The 22,204-nt window shown below is 30.1% G+C and overlaps 2 protein-coding genes across 4 annotated transcripts; both read right to left on the bottom strand.

Moving 5' to 3' along the window:
- Positions 1 to 1,265: 1,265 nt before the first annotated feature.
- LOC129909294 (glutamate--cysteine ligase) lies at positions 1,266 to 20,463 on the bottom strand. Of its 3 annotated transcripts, none has more exons than XM_055986370.1 (7): positions 20,159 to 20,463; positions 6,361 to 6,518; positions 5,147 to 5,621; positions 4,699 to 5,080; positions 4,089 to 4,629; positions 3,842 to 4,023; positions 1,266 to 1,869 (listed from the first exon to the last, which is right to left on the bottom strand). In XM_055986370.1, the coding sequence occupies exons 2-7, from the start codon at positions 6,508 to 6,510 to the stop codon at positions 1,692 to 1,694; spliced, it is 1,908 nt and encodes a 635-aa protein (XP_055842345.1). In that variant the 5' UTR covers positions 6,511 to 6,518; positions 20,159 to 20,463; the 3' UTR covers positions 1,266 to 1,691. The 3 variants fall into 3 exon arrangements, with proteins under 3 accessions (XP_055842345.1, XP_055842346.1, XP_055842347.1); XM_055986371.1 differs by lacking the exon at positions 20,159 to 20,463 and adding an exon at positions 7,433 to 7,566; XM_055986372.1 differs by lacking the exon at positions 20,159 to 20,463 and adding an exon at positions 6,661 to 6,770.
- On the bottom strand, positions 9,508 to 11,162 carry LOC129909300 (FAD-dependent oxidoreductase domain-containing protein 1). The gene has a single exon (XM_055986381.1). The coding sequence runs from the start codon at positions 10,933 to 10,935 to the stop codon at positions 9,550 to 9,552; it is 1,386 nt and encodes a 461-aa protein (XP_055842356.1). The 5' UTR covers positions 10,936 to 11,162; the 3' UTR covers positions 9,508 to 9,549.
- Positions 20,464 to 22,204: the final 1,741 nt, after the last annotated feature.

Raw genomic sequence — 22,204 nt, 5'->3', positions numbered from 1 at the left:
GTTCCAAGTGTGTGTGCAAATCCGTGTAAATCTCTCAAAAAAGAGGGATTAAAAAAAATTCGAATTCTGCTTCGTTTGAGGCGAATTTTTTTCTATGGAACATGATTTTCAGAAAGAATTCGCTTCGAGATCGCCGAAAATTCGATTTTTCAATTGAAAGGAATTCGACATAACTTCCCCATCATCGTAATGTTTTGATTAAAACCTCGAATTTTTTTTTGACACGAAACCAATACTTGTCGGTTTCAAAAAATAATTTTTTAAATACATATAATTATGTTTCCAATTTTTTGTAGATTTTTTGTCTGTTTAGTTGTTTGAAAATTTGTATCCATTATTTATTACGTCAAAAAAATGATAGTCCAATTTTTAAAACTTATTTTTTAATTGTGATAGTAAACAAAAATGCTGATTGGACTCTTTGAAAATCAATGTAATCATTTTGTTAACTAATTTTTACTTTAACAAATTTTTAAATATTTTTTTTCAAAAAAGTGGAATGTCATTCTTAAGGAATTATTAAAAAAAAAATCCAAAAATGCTGGAAATTTGTCCGATTTCATACGAATGATGCATGATTCGTGTGAAATCGGAGAATTTTCCGCTCCGACGGACACTTCTCTAGGGCCGATTATTGACTTTTTTTTTCGTAAAAAAAAATTATACACATACGCCTTCTGTTATTATTTAATTGATAAAGTATTTTCATGGCCATGTCTAGCCTAGCTGAAAGAAAAAAGTTCAACTACTTTTAAAAGATCAACTCGAACCTTAAAAACAAAAAATAAGAAGTGACGTTTCAAAACGGTATTTCATATTTTTCAAACTACCTTATTAAAGTATGTAGTTCTTTTCTCATTAATTTATTAAGTCCAAATTAAATGAAAACAACATATTGATCCCATTTAAAAAGTCAATCCTCATGTTTTTTTTTCTTTTAAAAGTTAAATTTTTAATAGTGTAACGTTACCAAATGTGGTACTTTTGTTTTTGTCAGACCAGCCCGCCTGGACCAAGACTATCCATCTGTCTCGTCAAAGAACTATCAATCTCGTCCTAGGTTGTTCAATTCATATTTTCAAACGAAGATCTTAAATAAATATTCTTGTTTTGATTTTATATCAATACTCCAATCTTATGTGTGCACTAGTATGGGTGTTTTCAGTTTGAGGAAAGATTATTTGCCAATTAAAAACGACTTTATTCTTTTTCTTGGAAAAAGATCCAAAACTATATATTTCAAAATAGTAAATTCGATAGTCTCATTTGTGAACAACATCAGCTTTAAGCTATATTATTTTGTTTATTTCTTTGTTTTAACATAAAATGTGAAATATATATATATTTATGTATGTAATCTTATAAACCGACTCTCGAATCAATTAAATACAAAACCGCGTTACTATAAATCATCTAATGCACCGTATTATTTGTTCAAATTCTGTTTTACAGAATTTCATACCCATCTTCTATCATTTTTACACACGCTTTGACGAATCTCTGTAAATGCACAACTAGCGCTCAGTTTCTGTAGAGCATTTTTTATTTGTATGTAAATATTCATATTTATTTGAAATATTAATATTATTTTAATTTTAAGTTGAAAGTGCTTCTTGTGTTGTAAAAATTTTGGTATTACAATGGTGATGAAGAAGTGTTGTTGTAAATGATGATGATGATTGCGTCGCTGGTCATTTATTACAACTACCCTTGGCTAAATGCTTTTGCAATGCCTGTGGAATGGTATCTTTCGTTTTGGAATTATTACCCTGGCCAAGCAGCGATGGCACTAGAAGTTTTCCTTCTTGTATTTGTTTAATCTTCATCATTAGATCAAAGTTGATCCGATCACTGACAATAGAATCTTTTCTGTAAATAAAAGATAAAAAGATTTAATAAAAGATATTTTAGATTATTCTTGTTTTAAAAATTTTTAACAAATATGGCATATCGAAAAACTTTAGAAACATGACTCATGGTACCATCAAGTAAAAAATTAATGAAATAACAGATTGATTCAAATTATAAATTTGTGCGTTTTTGTGGTATTCTTATGAAAATAATGTGAAAACAATCTTTCAATGAGATTTGATTTCTAACTTAAAACCAAGTTCATGAAGATTGGACGAAAACAACAATATATTTCATTATAAGGTACCCAGGGAGGGAATTATTGCTCAATTGACTCAAAAAAAGAAATTATTGCTACGGTATTCTAAATTTTTCAAGAAAGCCTTGAGTTTAAAGCTAAAAAATACAATGAAAAAAAATGATTGCAATTGTTTGCTATCTATGGAATATTGAAACATGTTTTCAGCGAGATGATTTCATTTCCTAGTTAACATTAATTCAATTTTTTTTTATTTTTACTGACAAATGAGTTATAACTATTAATACATATCAGCTCAGGAGTTTATTAATACATATGTACATATAATGCAATTACGAGTACAATTTTTTTTTCCTTCTGGCAAAATAATACTGAAACTTATCTCAACGTTTATTTGTTTTGAAGAGTTCACCTCTTGAGAGTTGAAATATAAATTTTGAAAAAACTCAAGGTACCCGAACGTTTAGCCACTAAACAATGCAATTTTCAACTTAAAAAAAAAAAGCAAACTAGAATCAATTGATAAAACAACAAAAAACCACAGGAAAATTTAATTTTGTTCAAAATTTTACAATACAAATGTGAGAGATGACTTAAAAGACTCATTTGCGTTTCGTTTTGATCGCACGTATCAAATTTATGTGAGAAGGAGCCCTACACATTTTATTTGCAAAGCTGTTAATAAATAAATTGCGTTATAAACCATTTACGCGAACAATATAAAAATACTTTTAAAGCCTTTATTTCGATCCGTTTATTTGCCAATATGTATATCAAAAAAAAAAAAAAAAATTATTAAAAGCATCCCACATAACTTAAATTTTAAATCGCATGATTTTTTTCATATTGCGCTATTTCTCTGTCCATAGCTGTATACTACACGGCTGGTTGAGTACATAAAATTGATAAGCAGAAAATTAATTTTTGTTTGACTTATGACTACCCTTTATATCGGAAGTAAGTATGTGTGTAGGAAATAGAAATAGGATCGAGCAGAAGATAACGATGTCGAAATATCTGGATATTGAAATGCGATATCTTGGGTAAGCAATTCCACATTCGTGTATTTAGATTGATAAACGTTGATTCGAATATTAAGCTATTTAAGAATTAATGCCAGCGTTTTCAATGCACAATTAGCTTTTAAAAAATCAAAAACATTAATTGGTTGTACGAAAAAACTGTGGAATTTGGAAATCCATAACGCAGAACGTCTGTTAAAATTTGATTAATTCTAAGCCTTAAGGATTGTTGTGGCAATAAGATTTTTAACTACATACCAAGTTAGAACAAATTGCTTGAGCGGTTTAACCTGTGTGTAAATGATCATACAAATACAAAGAGACAAGTACGTATACAGAATTCTGGAAACCACATTTCTCACATTTTCTATCATTATAATTTCATGCCTGACTGATATCTCGCTTAAGATTTTTTTCCGAATACGATACTTTAAAGATTGGGTTTCCCTGCGACAGCATATAGAAATCATAAGATCAAACAGTCTACCGCTAGCCGCAATAAGTGGAATTTTAAATGCTCTAATTAAAATTCTGATAGCTGACATCAACTAAGCATTTTTTTGAGCTGATTTCAAATGGGATATCAACCGCAAACCGCAAGTTAAGAGTTGCGATAATGTTTTTTTTTTGTTTTCATGGTGAATCACAAAATTGTATGGCATAAATGTTTTTTATATTTTTTTATTTCTAATATTTGTTCAAAACTTACTTGTACTCTGGATGATTAAGAACTTCTTCTCTCATCCATGTGGCAGTTGTTGTAAATTCTCCAGATGCTCGTTTTTGTATTAAACGTAAGTACTGCTCAATTGTACAATGGGTATCAGCATCGACTTCCATTGATTGTAAGTAACTTCTAATAAGTGGAATGAGTCCTGGAAATCCATCTGTCTAATGAATAAAAAAAATCATAATACAAAAAATACTAATAAATTAGAAGAATTATAACAACCAACCTTTCCATTAATAATTTCATCAATCGACAATCGATCATATTCATCTGGACAGCAACCATTTCCATTAACTTGTTCCCCACATGGTTTGGTCTTCTGAATTGATTTTCTAAACCAGAATTTCTCCTTTCGGCAGGCATCACGTTTTTGAGCTGTTTGCATATTTTCATCAACTTTACTAATTGGTATTAGAAAATCCAATTGATAGGATAGAATGACACGAGTTAGAAGAACAACAAAGCACACAAAAGCAGCATTTTCAAAATCCGTCATTTGAGCCTCACATGGTCGGAATTCAACACGCCAACCAATCGGTGAGTTAGGTGGTGGTGGCTTGAAACGCATTGTTTGCCAATTGGTCGATTGAATATTCTCAAAATGATCTGTATCTTCTTCGTCATTCTGATCGACTTTCTCACTAAACAAAGATACTGTATCACGAATGAATAGATGGGCAATGTGTTGTGCTAATAGATGATCAATTCCTCCTTTACGCAAGCGTTGGTAGTCAGCTTCATCATAAACTAAAGGCACATCGTTGTATCTAAAAAAAAAAACAAAAAATATATATTTTTAAAATGTCGATTTGGAAAATAATTCAAAGTTATAATACCTTTCACCTTCTGGCGATAGGAACGAATCAATGGAATCATATCTCGACTTTAGAATTCTAAATTTATTATCCTTCAAAGGCTTCAAACCGCGTTCTTCGTCGGTACGACAATCAACCGACGCACTTATAACATTCCAACGACAATCAGATTCTGTCAGATAGCCTCGATATATTGGTGAAGCGGCAGTTAGGGCCAGCATTATCGGACACAATGGTGTCAATTGGTCGTATAAAGTTCTTGCTTCTACAATATTACAAGCTTGGAAAGTAACTTGCAAACAACAACAACCCATACCAAAGCCCATTGCATCCAAATGTACTACATCTGGTTCATCAGCTGGACTACCAGGAACTGGAATTTTTGTGCTCTCATCCTTGAATACTAAATACAAAAAAAAAGAAGATTGTTAGATTCAAATTTTATTATATACAAAATGAAGCAAACTACCTTTTAACCTAATATCTACCTTCTCTCCACGACGCATACGAATATTTCGTGTTAGCGTCTTAAACCGAGGATGTCCCGGAAATATAGCCTCATCTGGAAAGTATAAAGATCTAGCCGCACCTTTAACATTATCAGGATTTGGCTTAAAAATAGGATCTGTAAACGATGGACAACCAAGGCGAGGAAAATTTGTAATCGACATAACACATTCATCGGGTTTAAGTAATTCAGTAACTTCTTCACGACGATTTTTCATATTAGCCTCGACAAGATTAAAGTGAGCCAATAAACCACCAAATGGTTTGCCAGGAGTACCTTCAATCATATAAGCTCCATATTCAGGTCGCCATAGTGATTTTACACCATTTGGATCGGCAAGTTCTTTTTCATTTAGAATCTCGAGGAGTTCTTGAGATCTTAGGGAGACTCTGGCCACTTTGTTTTGTTCATCAAATTTTACAATTATGTATTCAACCTGAAGGAAAGAGTTAATTATGGATTATTTAATTGATAGTTCCTTTTTAATGGAACAAATTCGTTCAAGAGTTTTTATTGCTGAATATGATTCTTTGGCATAAAAGTAAACTTCAACCAAAAATGCTACTAAATCCATTGGTGTATTTCTGAGAAAACGACAACACTGGTCGGTTTTCAGTTTTTTTGATTTAACTCGAAAAACAAGCCTAACTTTAAAATGGTTCAAAGACACTTTCAATAGCAAATTAAATTTTCTATAAAGATAAGGTGGGTAAAAAATTTTAAAAATTAGTTTTGACTAAAATTATAACCCAAAATTAATGAAAAAAAAGTTAAAAAATTGAGGATTTTATTTTTTTATTAAATCAGATCGCATTTGGTACGTCCAATTTTTTTTGTAATAAAATAAAGTAGAAGAAAAATCCTTTGATAATGTACATCTTTTACTTTTTTTTTTGTTAAGAAACAACAGATATGTACCTATGAAAAGAGTCTTTGAACCATTTTAAAGTTAGACTTGGTTTTCGAGTTTAATACAAAAAAAAAAACTGAAAACCGACCAGTTTTGCCGTTTTCTCAAAAATGCACCAAGTAAGATTTTTGGCTGAAGTTTACTTTTATGCCAAAGAATCATACTCAGCAATAAAAACCCTTGAACGAATTTGTTCCAGTTTTGCTCTGGAGCTCCGGTCTATTAAAAAGACTATTTAAAAAAAATTTAAAAAAATCATTTTTACCTCATCTCCCCATTTCAAAATGTCTCCTTGGCGATCCTTTAATCTGTGGTATAAATTTATAAATTGCTCAATGCCATGTTGCCTCACATGGCTGGCTAGTTTTTTTGTTTCCTCCCACGATAGGGGACTTCCTTCGCTCAACAATCCCATGTCAGCGGCTGTAAAAAATAGAGATGTGACGATAAATCAGTAATTTTAACCAAGATAGGAAATCAGCTAATACAAAAGATTTATTATATTTTTACACTTTAAAAGCTATTTTTTCACGAGTTATGCAAACAAGTTATTAGAGTTGATTACCTTGAGTGAATAAATGACTCTCAGGTATAAATTATAATTCCTACGAAAAATTATTTGTGGAATCTTTTTTTATCAATTTCAAAACAAACCATCAATCAAAATGATAGAAACGAGTTAGTTTGATTTTTTTTTTAAAGGCGACAGTAAAAGTTATTAGATAAGCTAAATAAATAAATGTAACTTATTGCGTTCTTAAAAAAATACTGTCAATATTAACTTTGTATCTTTTTTTTTCAAACATAATTACATCGTACTCTAATATTTTCATTTATTATTATCAAGTGGGATTTATTTGAATTCAAACTTTTTTTAGGCTCACGCGATTTGAATGCGACATTTGAATAGTTTCCCATGTGAATAATTGAGAAAGCCTTGACCTTTTTAAATATCGTACATTGCCGTTGAATTAATTACAAATAAGTATTTGTTATTCTAACACGAGAAACGAGATGGAAGCAAATAGTTATTAATCAGTAAACAGAAATAATAAAAGATTAAAGATTAATGTAGACTTTAATTTATTCCAGCTGTCGTCGTCGTTTACTGTTTGGGGGACTTGTACATTACGAGTACGGAGTATCTATCATACTGTGACGGTGTGATAATTATAAAAAAAAAAAATAATCGGATTCAATGCTTGATAAAATTAGAAGAATGAGGATTGTCTTTCTCTACTTTTTTTTTCAAATTCTTGATTAAATTTTATAACCAAAAAAAAAAAAACAACTAGAGCAAATGAAGATAATTGCCTAACTTAAAACCAGGAACGTACTTGAAGTTACTGCAATGCACTAAATTATATTCGTAATAATTAAAATGAACAAATTAGCTAAAGAACTGCAAGGCGTCGCGTCAGTCTACGACAAAGTATAAAATAAGACTAACTTTGCCGTATAGTGAAGAAAAGAAAAACAGGGTCTGTAAGTAAGCTCATGTTCGTAATAATGACCAAGACAGCAAATCACTGCTATTGCTAATATACTAACTTTAAGTCTCTTATCTCAATTAAAAAGTCTTAACTTCTTGAGTTTAGCAGTGTTTGTCAAGAGTTTGATGATGCTTTTGAAATTTAAAAAAAAAAAAAATATTTTTACTAGCGGACCATTGTATTCACGCTGAGAATATTGAAACGAATCACCTCAGGTGATTTATCTCTGGGCACTGGAAATAAACATTTTTGAACTGATATAGATATTTTTTTTGAGATACAAACGCTTATCGCCAATGTGATGGTTATAGAACGCAGGTATTGGGGCTTTTTCGTGCCGATATCAAGATGTGGTTACTCGGTTTCAATTTTAAAAATAAAAATAACAAGTAATTAATAATAATCTTAAATCAATTGGGTAACCATTGATTCGAGGCCTTTATAAAGAATATTTTTCGGATCGTCTTTAAGGGGTAACACAGGGTCTTTTAGCTCGGGGTTTATTTAATCCATAGCAAAGTAACGTTAACATTATGGAAAACTACAACGTCATCAATTTAGTAGGTTTATAGGACTACAGTTTCGATGATAGGGAATTTCACTAAGCAATTTCAAGCGATTTTTAATTCGAATGGGTTTTATTCTGTGAACAGTTTTTAATCGCTAGGTGTATCGATTTTAAAGCATTTTAATTGCTAGCATATATTTACTTTTGTGACGAATATTTATAATTAATTTTAAACTTCAAAAATTGAGGCATCCCAGATAAGAGGCAGATACCTTCACTTTTTGACAAAATATGTTTTTGAATGCAGAATTACAAACAAAATTCTAAGGCAGAATAACTCATTTTTTTTACTGGAAACAAATAAATTTAATAAAAACACAAAATTGAAGCATATTTGTAAAATTGAATTAAAAAAAAAATACATTAGTTGATTTTATAACCATTGTTTTTTAACAATTATAAATTTTTTTTTTTTCTAGTTTTGGCATTGAGATTACTTAAACGTTTTTGTACAAAAAGCTCGTTAATATCGGTTCAGTGGTGTAAGAGAAAGTCAGAAATCAAGAAACTGGTTATATGGCAGGTACCGTTATAACGATTTAATATTTTTTATGTGAAAAGTGGGACCTTATTGAAACGATTTTTTGTATCCAAATCCTTCATCTGTTTTTTTTTTTTTTTTTTTTTTTGAGAAAACAACTTTTTCTATTTATGTCAACTACCCTTAGTTGTGGTCATTAATAAATTAAATTTTTCCTCTAAGGAGGAAAGGAAATCACCCAAACCCCTTATTAACTAAGTTTAATGTTTGGGCTGCAGCTCAAGATAGAGACGGGCCGACAGACACACAGAATTACGAGACCAACTTTTTTTGGCATTCTCTTCCATCCTTATGCCATGTCTGATTGTTATATCGAGTTTCATTATTTTTTAAAGGATCCTAAACTTGCTCAATAGTATCTACAGTATCGGACAAAATAAAGCACTGAGCGAATAGAATATTTTTGCTATACTCATCAATTACTTTTGAGCAGTGACGCAGAAAGCCAATTACGAAATACAAATCCATTTACTGATCGTCAAATTATCAGAAAAGTCAAAATTCGACGACTACGAGTTGTATAATACTAGAAAACTAGAAAATGCATACATGATTAAACATTTCTAATAAAATGAGCTCGATCTATTAGAGCAGTTTATTTCAGTATTAAATTGTGTTACTCAAGATAAAAGTTCTTGAATGGGTTTATTTCATATGGGTTACCTGTTTTGGTTGCATTCATTTTAGAACAAAAGTTATTTTATAGCCAGGAATACAGACAAAAAATTCGAGTTTCTTACAATTCTTTTATTCTTATAAATTTATTTATTTATTTTTTTAAATAATAATAATTATATAAAAATTAAAAATTTTAAAAACTAAAAAAAAAACTACTATCAAATTTGTTACTAACTAAAAAATATGAACTTCTGGCATAGGTTTATTATTAACAATCCTATCGAATCCTAGACGAGTGAGATCAATAGTAGTAAAACGTCCATCTAAAATAAGTTCAGAAATCGCCCTTCCTACAGCTGGGGTTTGTTGAATTCCATGACCACTAAATCCAGTTGCAATGTACAAATTTTGATAGTATGGATGTCTGCCAATAATACCATTTTCATCGAATGTATTATATTCGTAAAATCCAGCCCAACTACTACGAATTTTAATCGATTCGAATGCTTTAACACGATGTGCTAATGTTGGCCAAATTTCTTCTTCGAAAAAGCTAAAATCAACTTCGAGATCATCGACCGATGGTTCGCATGTACATTCTGGACTTCTGCCACATAAATAATTACCACCTTCACCATCACGTCTAAAATACGTTCCATTAGGATCGATGGTAAGTGGTGTTTTCAATCCAGGTGCATTTTCCCCTTGACAATCAAACACGTAAACAAAACGTTTTCGTGGTTCAACGGGTAACGCAAAGCTAAGAAGTCCTTCTCCATTTCCTAGGCCAGCCAGTTTACCCACGTCTCCTGAGCAAGCTCCAGCAGCAATTACACACTTTTCAAAATCGATTGATTGCTTTTCACCATTCGTGAGTTTTACAACAGCTTTTTTCATTTGCTGTCCTTCTGGCTTTGCTTCGAAACCAAATTCTACAACCTCACCGTCAACGTAATTGGCTCCATGTTCACGAGCAGTATTTTTGAAACCCATGAGGAGAGCCCAAGGATCAAACCAGCCTTCCTTCTCAAGTCCATAACATCCAAGTGCTACTCCTTCGGTATTAATCCAAGGAAATATCTCCTTCAGCTTTTCCGGAGTTAGAACCACATTTTGAGCACCCAATTCCTTTTGAGTCTTTGCATTGCTCAGCAAATTAGTTGCACCACTGTCAGAAGCTAATATCAGATATCCATTTGGCTTGAAATTCAATTCACAATCACCCAAATGGTCTTTCACAATTTCAAAAAACTCTGCACCATACAAAGACATTTGAATGTTTTCGGGAAATGAAAATTGTTGTCGCAATCCACCGACTGATAGTGGCGTCGATGCTTTTGTATAAGTACAATCTTTTTCGATGACAACAACATTTAAGTCATTTCCAGCCTTTTTCTTTAGCCAATATGCACTCGAGGATCCAAATCCTCCACCGCCTATAATTAAAACATCACATTTCTTTGGTAGCTCTGATGAGGATTTGATGGCAGTGTTTACTGATAAACAGTTTGCAGTTTTTGAGAAAGAATACTTTTGAGTTGCATTAGTCGAAGTAGTAGTTTTCAATAACTCAAACTGACTTCGAGGCACCGACCGAACGAATGTTACAAATTTGAACATTTTTGTCAATTTTCCTGAGCTCTGGTTAGTGCGTGGTTTAAAAGACCGATTCTTACTGACATTATTTACTGAGACTACAGTTATAAAGTTATCACATTACTTGGGTAATCGTCTTTTATTAATATTGTATTCACTGATAAAGCTGCTATACTTTACTAATCTTTTGTTTGCTTATTCAGTGAGGCACGAGAATAGCAAAAACACTCTTGAAAATTTATTAGATTAGTAAAAATGTTTATTTGTCATCTGCGAATTATAATAAGTTTGAAATCAGCTCATATCTATTTTATGAATTTTTGAGTAGGTAGTGTGATAGCGAAAATGTTTGCGTTAAAAAAAAGTTTAGGCTTCCCTATTTCAATTTGTCTCCTCTTTAACGAACAATGGTGTATAATTTTTAAGTTTTTTTTCAGACAAATTTTATCTAATACATTATGCAAACTTTTAATACTTTGTTGTATAATATTATCTTACAAACATGCTACATGTAAATTGTAGAACCTACCTAGGAAATACATAAACATTGTATTCACTGTCTTATCATTTAAAGTGATATAATATTGTTTTTTTTTTCTTTATCATTTGATTTTGTACTTCCTTCATTTGAGAGTTTAAATGCTTATATTTAGGAATATTATTAAATGACAGTTAATGGTAATGTATGGTTTTGAAAAAAAAAAAAATTAAATTTCGAACTTGAACATGGAAACAGTACCGACTTAGCAAATAGTTTTGTTTTCTTTTGTCCAAAATATTAAGGGGATTAAAAATTTGATAATGATCGAAATTTGCAAAAATAATTCTTTGGTATTAAACTTTTCAAGAAAAGTGCCAGGAGTTGGTAGATTCTATGCCAAAAACAAATGTGTTCCAAATTTGTATCAAAAGAAACTTGCTCAGTTAACAAAGAGTAGTGACTTTGGTGGCCACTTAAACGATTTAGGAATTATGGATGATTCCCTAGATAGAGGTATGACAAAAATGTAAAAGGTTGTTTCTCTCAAAAACGGCTTTAACGTTTTTGATTAAAAAAATACGTGTGTTTTTAAGAATAGGTAAGTGTCTACTTTTAGCGTCCCCGCACACTGCAGACTTTCTATCGGCCGATAGTTTAGTCGGGTTGGGCTCCTAGTGTGCGCAAAGGCAGCCGACTAAATAGTCGGCTCTGTAGGAAGTATTTTAGTTTGAAGGCACTTACGCACTTTCATACATTTCAATACTGATTATGAGACCGACTAAACTGTCGGCCGATAGAAAGTTTGTAGTGTGCGAGGGCTCTTTAAATGAAAATTGAAAAAAAAAAAAGAATTTAAGTAATTTTGGTTTGAAAAAATAAGATTTTTTAAATTATCAGTTTTCAATTTTTTTTTTTTAAATAGTTTTTTTATTTTGAAAAAAAAAAAGTTTTTTTTCAAAATGGATCAATTAAATTTCTTGAAATTGAAACAGCACACATGTTTGAAAATGTTCATAAGTGAACATTTGTTTAACGGTTTCAGCAATTTAAAAAGGCATTCAATCCAAATAAGAAACCAAATGGCATATAAATAAAGTTAAACTCATTCTTTTATGAATGCTACAAGAGCTTTAACATTCTTAACTTTTTCTATTAAAGCAAGTATAAGCGAACCAGTTGTGTATATTAATTTTGATAAACAGCTTAATGATTCAAGAACAAAAAAGTGCGATACCGTCGTGCATTTTATTTTTATGGGGTAAACACTCCCACAAACGATTTTAATAAAACTCTATTGTTTTACAAACTCAGTTTTACTGCACGCTTTTCCAATGTCCCTTGAATTTATGGTCACCTTTAAATTTAAAGATGTTGGTTAATAGTTAATTAATATAAAAATGAGCACGTTTACACCTTTGAATTTCAAGGCTTATTTTGTTTTGTTATTGAGAGAATTAAGATGAATTTAAAACAAAGGTTAACTTTCATTAACCGTCTGTCGGCACACGGGTGCGAATTTGACATTACAAAAACTAAAAGTGATCACAAAAAAGTGTCTTTATAAGGGTGAAAATACATTTCTTTTGAATTGTGAATACAATATTCGAATTCCTTGGAATATTCTACATTAATTTCATATATGATTCTCTATAAAATAATGAGACCGAAAAAAGTTCTAGCGACATGAAAAAGTATGAACCAAATTCGCAAAAAACAGGTGTGCCTACAGAGGGTTAAATTAATTAAGATTAAAGAAAGGATATGAAGACCTTATTTCTAATAAACACATTGCACGTACAACGTACAATTGAACATGTGAAATAATCACGTTTAAAGTTTTACCTTTCTATGCCTTTTAGCATTGAGTTATCAAGGTGTTCTTTTTGAATAACTTAACATAAATGTGTATAAGCAAAAGGAATGTTTATGCAAAATAGCTAGTTTCTATCACTAGATAAATTGTTTATGTATTATTTTCTTTGAAAACTTTGCGGGTTTCCTCTTTTTATTGAAAATCAATTTTCATTTAAGAAATATTTCGATCGCACTCAAAAGATGTGCAAAGCCGAACCGCACATGAATAGCGGCAAAACCAAACAATTGACACATTTTTATAAGTAAATAACTGTTTATTTCGCGTGCATGTCTTATCTTTTGTCTTATCTATATGCCAGTGTTTTTTTTGTCAAATCTCGTTAGAATTAGGAAAAATAAACAAAGATACATTAATGCAAATACCATCTGTTATATAAAAATTAAAACGCAAACAACCCATTTAATAATAGTTTTTTTTTAATCATAATTTCTGTATTAATATTAAAGTGTTGTCTTAGGACTTAGGTTGTCTTAAAAATAAAAATATTACTTTGACGTTTTTCAGAAAAAAGAAAAAAGATTCTGATTTGTTTTTGTTTTGAGTTTTATCCTAGGACGTGTGATAAAAAACGTGATTTCGGCTTTTGTTTATTAACGTAATATGTACCCGTTATTATGACAGACGCTTTTCTGATCATGTAATCAAAATAAATTTAACAATTTTTTTTTTCTTGAGGAGAAATTATTATGTCTTCGAACTATATTTTTTTTAAATAAGATGGTAAAGTTATTGAAAAATATATTTTTTGATAACAGTTACCTATTAATACTCTAACCAAAAGCTCAAATATTTGTTTCAAAAATCAATTCCGCAATGCAATTAATTCTATACGTAGATTTAACTAGAAACTAGAGTTCAGATAAAAATTAAACTGAGATACATAAGGAAACACTATTTGAATATCAAACTCATTAGACCTCTGTTCAATGTTTGCACTGGGGTCGATTGGCGCTCACTGACTTCGCACTAAAGTGTTTTATTTGACACTTTTTCGATAAAACACCCTATATCTAAATCAGTTGCTGATAAGTAGCTTAATTTCTATTAAGAAATTAACTTGTATACTAAGTAAATAAAATCAATATACAGCATATTTAGTATTTATTTATGAACGTACAGTTAAAAAAAATCCTTAAACTAGTTAATTCTAGTATTTAACAATGCGCAATTGTAATGAACATTTGTACTAAAATAATGATAAATTTAAGCTTAATTCGTAAATGAACGTTAATGGCTATCTAATGTGTCAAATGAAGTCAATTCTAATAAGCTTAAAATAATCTCATGTTTAATTTTTATTGTAATGTTGATAATGGCGCACCCTAATAATACTTAAATAATAAAACATTAAATTTTAATATTACACTACTACAAGTAAATGTACATTAATAGATTTTGTTGAGCTTATTATTAACAATAAATTTCTAATGACACTTCTTTTGTCATAAAACGTCGTGTTGAAAGTAATTCACCAATTTTTTTTTTTTTTATTTTGAATTCAAGTTGTAAAAGCGTCAATTGTGTGTCAATAAAAAAAAATTGATTATTTGATGGGTTTAGCAGTGTGAATGTTATTGTCGGGGAGGTGTAGTCTTTGAAACTAACAATTGTGAAAGCCATTTTAAGAGGTACTTCTCATAAAAATAAGCATTTGTTGATTTCGGTTTTCACGCTAATGACTATAATTTTTTTTTTTTAATTTTTTTTTATATACTTAATGTGGAATTTGTTGCCTTTATTCTACTAACAAAACCAAGTAGATTTTGACGTGATTTAGTCAAAATCTAGATTTTTAACTACATAGATTATAAAAATTGAAAATGTATGGAAAATGCTAGTTGAGTTTTTTGTACACTAAATAGTACTGAAGAGATTGTTTTTCATATAAAATTATAACAACGATTATTTTTTCAATCATATTATCGGTCTGTAAAGGATTATTAAGTGTGAACAAAAAACAACTATTTTTGAATGATATAAATTTAATATTCGTCCTTAATGATCTTTTAGAAATTAATGCAATCAATAAAAAAACCTAATTCAACTATTTTTGATTCCTGATTTGTTTAATTGCTCGATATCTAGATGATGATTTAGTGTGTATGAAAATAACTTGTTCGTTATTATCACACTCCATAAGTGTCTTAAGGAAATGACGCGTCTGAAATAATGAAAATCAAAAAGTCATACTCACTACAGGAAATGACATGCAGAATAGAATATAAAATAGAATTAACAACTCGGTTTAAAATAATAAACAAAACAACTGATATCGTTCTTATTCTTTTCAATTAATTTGAAGTAAAACATGATTGTGGCTAAGGGCCTACCTACTCACTGAAACAAAGCTTAAATAATTTAAGTTGAACATAATTTCCTATTTGTTTTTAAGCGATAAGAAATCAGTGAAAGAGTATGTGTTGCAGAGAACATTTTGGATTGAGCAACTATTCTTTCTGCTCCAACTCCAAGTCATGAGGAAAATTCATTCATATTTTTTTACAAATGAATTCCAGTGAAAAAAAATTCGCTACTTTTTCGCGAAGAATAGATCCTTAAAAAATCTCTTTTTTGAGACGGATTTTAACATACTAAAATTTGGACAAATGCAAAACATCAAACCAAACTAAAATTTTGTAAAGAAATGAAGAACCATAGCCATTTTTTGTTTATTTGTGAAATATATCATTTTGAGGAAAAACAAAATAAGCAAATTTTACGTTGTTTTGTTCTTACTATGAAGTTATGTATATTTTTTTGTTTTTCTTATGCCACTTGGATACACATGCATTCACAAAAAGAGATTGCAACCTTTTTTTAATTTCATAAACAGCCACAAAGTATGTAGGTATCAAATTTTAGTAGCGACTGCATGTGGTTGAAAGAAATTCGATTTTTACATGTACAATGTACATTGTACATACATTATGTAAATGAAATCTTTACCCAACTTTAACTATTGGAGCTAGAACATGACCTAGTTGTTTATTTTAATTTATTTTGGTCATTTTGGTCATAAAACAAGAATTGAAAAAAACTGAATTCTCAAAGGAACATATTGGTATACTTCTTTCATTCAAAAAACAAAGTTTTATGGACCACATTCTCACAAATTTCTATCTCAATGATCCGGGAAACGAAAAGGAACTGTTGAAGCTCCGTAAAAATTTGGTCAAGTTTATTCCAGAAGTGAAAAGCACAACAACATGTCCCTTTGAGAATTCAATTTTTTTTCGATTTTTGTTTTATGAGATAAATACTGTATTATCTTCCCATAAACATGGTAAAATTGTCTTCTTTGAGCTCAATGCAAAGGGTACTTTTGCTAACAAAGTTTTTGATGAAAGAATGGCATTTCCAAATTCAGACTTTTTGGATTCAATCCGCGATAAAGTGAATTCTTCAAAATGCTTCAATTTTTGTAAGTGCATTTTTTTCATTTTTTGTCCGTTTGTGGTAAATTTTGAATAGTATAATTATATTTTTGTGTTTGTATATTTGGTAATTTTTAGTTTCCTGCGATAAATTCAGTTCTAGACAGATTTTTTAACAGACACACAGAAATTATGACTTGCAACAGAAGATGCACTGATTTCAATATTAAGTTCCGCCGTTTTGCACAATTTTTTACAAATTGGGGCCGTAACAAGTCTGTCAGTTGTATACGTGCTTAAAACACGTAAAATGCATTACCTTACCTTACCAACGTTGAAAAAGAACGTTTGTCAAAATACTTTTTTCCCTCAAAAATTAATACTTTTTATACAAAAAATGCAGCCTAGAAGCATAATACCAACTGACATTGACCATCATGAGATTCACCATAATATACTTAATAAATAACCGTCAACTTCCTTATTTTATGTTTAACCGTTACAGATTATTCTCATCAGTTAGAAAGATGTTTATTTTGTCAAAATACTTTTTCCGACTGTTGTATAACATAAAAAAATGGGTTTCCTTTTTTACAAAATATAGGTAAAATTTGGCAAGTAAACAGGCACCCTCAAATTTCTACAAAGTAAAGAGTTAATCCATCTTTTTCTTGGCACCAATCAACAACTGGCTAATTTCTCTGAAGAAAAATCAATAAGAACACAGTCAATATTACATATCTACCCAAACATTTAAATTAGGAAGAAAAAAAAAAAAATGTTTGATTCAATTGGTTCTAAACAATTGCCATGTAATGACATTGTTTTCTATATCCGCGCCAAAAAAATCAACAAATTCCCTCGAAAACAAAAAAACATCTTTATTTGAACATAAACTATTTTTATTAATAGCCTCAAAAACTCAAAATAAACATCGAAATTTCATGAGAAAATTGAACAATTATTGGAGGCAAAAACTTAAGAAATAATAATTAGCTGCGCACATTCATCAAAAGAGTCCAAATTGTTTTTTCATTTGCAAGTAGACAAAGTAGACAGTCTACATTGTAGATACGATGGGAAACAGGAAGATAATTATGCAGTCAAATGAATATACCTACCCTTTTATCTACATTTACGTCCTACACACGACCGACAGCCGGCGACGACCTACCGACCGACCACAACGTTGCTATGAGTGATGATGAAAACACACAACAACTGTTGCCGTTGCCGCATGCAAAAATTCCAAGACAAAATCTTGGGGTTTTTTTGTATATATCCATTATCTATCTCATTGGGATATGATGAATTTAAATTTTATATTTATTTTTTTTTTTCTTTCTTCCTTCTTCGTTTTTTCTAATTCAATTCCAGACCATAAAGTGTTCTGAACACAAGTCATGCTCAACAAATCGTATTTATGGAAATGATTCATCATGCTCAGTAATTATTACTTACGATCAAGTTATGCATTCGTAAAAAAAAAGTTGAGATAACAATCAAACATGACATTACGATGATAGAGAATGCGAAAAAAGTGGGTCTCGAACGCCCGTCTGCCTGTCATTCAGTCAGGATGTCTGTCCGTCTGTACTGTATAAGTAGCTACAGCCTTAACGGATGGGCAGAATTCAATTTGGTATGTATCAGTTTTCGAAATTAATTTTTTTGGACCAAAGATAACGGTACCTGTCATGTACCAATTTTTGAAAAGTTTAATTTTCCCAAAAACAGCTCTTACGATTTTTACGAATAAAACAAATCATTTTGAGTTTATTTTATAAAATAGTATTAATAAAAAATCATAGGCTGCGTTTTGCAAAAATTCTAAAAGTGAAAATTTTTAAACTCTTTTTATGATACAGAAATCTTAGATCTTGGCTTTAAAAATGTTGTTTATAGTTTTTTTCCGAAAAAAGGACTTTGTGGGAAAAAACCCTTCATGCGATTCTCAAACTCAATGTGTACTAAAAAGTACTAAATGAAAAAAAACTTTCATTTTTGAGAAAAATAGCTGTTGGAATTCATTAGCTAAAGTAAAGACACCCCTAGGTTTTCTTAACGTAATTAGTAGCTGAAGTGGACCAAACGCAAGACCAAATGCTCACTTGAGTAAAATTTTTACTTGAGTAACGACTCTGAATTCCGCTCTTAGACATTTGTTTTATTTCTTTCACCAATCAAGAATCGAATTTATTATGAAAACGTGATAAAACTTATCACTTCACATTTTCACAGATTGGGAATTGACCCCCTGTTTGCTTATTTTTAGCGAAAATTTTTACTATTTTTAAAAATATAAATCGAATTTTCGAAAACGGGACATTGAATTTTTTTTGAAATTTTGGTTTTATAAATTTTCAAAAAATTGCATCTACCAATTTTATTTTAACTTTTTTCAAAAAATTATTTATAAAAAATATTTTTTTCTAAAAAAACGGCTCTAACGATTTTGAAAATTTTTTTACTAAAAATTTACCTCTGTAAGAAAAGAAATTAAATTGCATACTTTTTTTGAGTTCAATTTGATTTTAGATGTTGTTTTCTCTTTTTTCATTTGAATAACAAATTTTATGAAAACGAACACGAAAATTGAATCCGTACGGATTGAAAACTGTTGTTCTGATTTCTATTAGACTTTTTTGTTGGAGAATATTGTTTTCCGGAAGCAAATTGCTATCCGGATTGAAAACAGCAAAAATAATTTCAGATTATGGATCCGATCTTTTTTCAAAACACCTATGAACGCCCAAAATGTGTTTAGCTTAGATTCGAAAACGATAGAAAATAGAATTCGAATGGAAATCAGAACAGTCGTGATCTTGATATACATTTACCAAATTTGTATAAACAAAAAGTCTAAACAATTTTAGCATAATTTGAATTCTAAGAGCAAGTACGTGCGACACACAGTTGTGCCATTTATTTGTTACTGCCCTTGAATCTGCTGGGAATCGTAATTTAAAACTGTCAAGCTATTTGATAAGTACGTTTGAAGTCAATAGAGCAAGAAAGGAAGACAGACTCCGATTGGATGCTTATTATCCCAATCAGACAAAATAAAGAAAACATCTCTTACATAAGTTTGTTCATCTTCAACTTCACCTTAAACAAAGTGGAGTTGTTTCCTCAAGCCTCTTGAGGCTTGTGAACATGTTTTCACATGCATAAATGGTTCTTAGTCATCCACAAAAGCATTGACCATAAAGAACTGGACTGAATTCTAGCGAAAAAAGCAGGGCAAGAGCAAGAAAAAAAAACTATGTACACTTTGTAAGTACAATCTAATGCCACTATAAAAATGGGTATTTCATCATAATGCCATTCAAAGCAATAGCAAAGCAAAGGAAATGTAAAAAAAAACTTAAAAAAGTGCAAAATCATTCAAGCACTTTGGAAAAATCTCGATAAAAGATAATTCACACTAAATTATCATATTTTTTTTTCTAAACAAATAAAAGATAGGAGAAACAACTTTAAAAAAAAGTAATCAATTTTAATTTATTCTCATACCTTTTTTCTTGTTTTTGTTGTTTTTCTTATTGGATTTAGATTTTTTGCACTTGTTCACTATACTTTTTTGTTGTGTTTTGCACACTGCCAAGTCGAATGCCGATAAATTGAATTCGAATTAGAATTCTTCCACTCTTTATGATTCTCCAAAAAAAATGAGAAATTGCAAAGAATTTTTATTTATGGGATAGGAAATTAGAAAAAAATAAGATAGATAAATTTTTTTCAGTTTTCAAGCACACAGAAAAGGCGGTATCGCGAGTCACACAACCGCTTTGCAGCAAGTAAACGAGAGTTTTTATTCAGAAAAATTGGTGGAAAAAAAATAATTTAATGACAGTTGAGGTAGGATGTTGCATGAGAGAAATAGAGTGATAGTTTTGTGTCGTGGAATGGAAGCGCTGTCTAGTGGTGAAATAAGGAACAATAAAATGAAACTATTCAGAGCTAGATACAAATGTTTTCATTAGTTTTGAATGCGTTTTAACTGTAAACTACAGAAGTAACGGTCAATTTATGGAAAATTAAATTTATTCTCTTCAAATAGAGGTATAAAAAATAATATGAAAAATAAGGTAATTGGCATATATCACGAACTCAATTAGTATCGGAAATTTGCTACTATTCCCGACAAAATAATCACGGAATCCGTTCGTAGTGAAAAAATTACATACAAATCGTCACTAACTACGATCGGATTTTGTGATTGTTTCTTTCGGGAATCGTAGAAAATTTCTGATACGAATGGAATTCGTGATAATACCGATTAATGTTTTCGTTTGGTACAAAAATCAATTTATTTTTTTTGGAATATTTGGTTAACAAAAAAAAAACTTACCTAACATAAACCCAAACCTCGCATCCACGCAATATCTAGTCGTGAGTAATTAGTATGTATTTGCATAAATATATTCAAAGTTGTCTATCAGCTTTTAAACGAGCCACAATTTATTTAAATTGTTGAAAATGAAAAGTACCTAGATAAAGAAATTGAAATAAAAAAAATCGAGCTTAAAGACAATAAGAACAAACTGAGATCCGTGTAGAAAAACGAATTATAAAATATGTGAAAACGAAAAACAGAACATCTTTTTTAAATTTCAATGCGATGAACACTTTAACTGAGAGTGGGCAGAGTTGAAACAAATTGTTAAGGTAGGAGACAGATAATCGTAACAATCTTAAAAAAAATATAGACTAAAATAAAAAAAGATACTTAAAAGAGGACATTTGAAAAATAGAGAACAAAAAAAGAATTTTATGAAAAAAGAGAGTGTAAAAAAGATCTGAGTTGAAAAAGAGAACATATGTTCTCTTTAAAAGAGATGTTCTGGAAACCCTAATCTAAGATCAATTTTCTGGTTCTGGATTTTTCGGCAGATTTATCCCTCTTACTAACACCACTATATACATCATTATTTGACATGAGTTTGAAAAGTTTTTATTTGATAATAATTTGTTTTGGTTTCAAGAAAGAATTAAAATCGTTTCGAATTCAAATGGAAGTGAATTAATTTATTCGTCCAGCTCATCTTTTTGATAAAAAAAATCAACGGTCGAATCAATATTTGACAACTGCGATCGCTGCTTGGTTCACATACACACTAATACTATATAATACAAATAAAAATCAATCTGAAAACTGCATCCATTTGAATTCAAGAATATTTTAATTCTGTTTAAAAACCGAAGCATATATTATCAAACAAAAACTTGTCAAACCGATGGATATGGATGCCAATTGAATCATTTATTTTCAAAACATGATAAGTCCACTTTTTTCAAAATTCGTTTTTTTGACTAAATTGTTACTCTAGAGATAACCACGTCTATCTTCAAAATAATGAAGTATCTACTCCATCTATATCCAATTTTACAGCTAAACGAAATATTTTTTTAGTATCAAAAACAGGATAAGTCCCGGACTTATCATCTTTTGAAAATAAACAACGGCTTTTTTATGTGTTAATGCTATATTAAGCTACTGGCTGAAAATCTTATGTTTGAAGCGTCTTTAAAGTTAAAGAAGCACTCCGGACATTATAT

Source organism: Episyrphus balteatus, chromosome 2 (assembly GCF_945859705.1).
Source record: "Episyrphus balteatus chromosome 2, idEpiBalt1.1, whole genome shotgun sequence".
Lineage (NCBI taxonomy): Eukaryota > Metazoa > Arthropoda > Insecta > Diptera > Syrphidae > Episyrphus > Episyrphus balteatus.
Note: the sequence above shows the minus strand (reverse complement) of the source record. Positions and strands in the feature narration are given on the sequence as shown.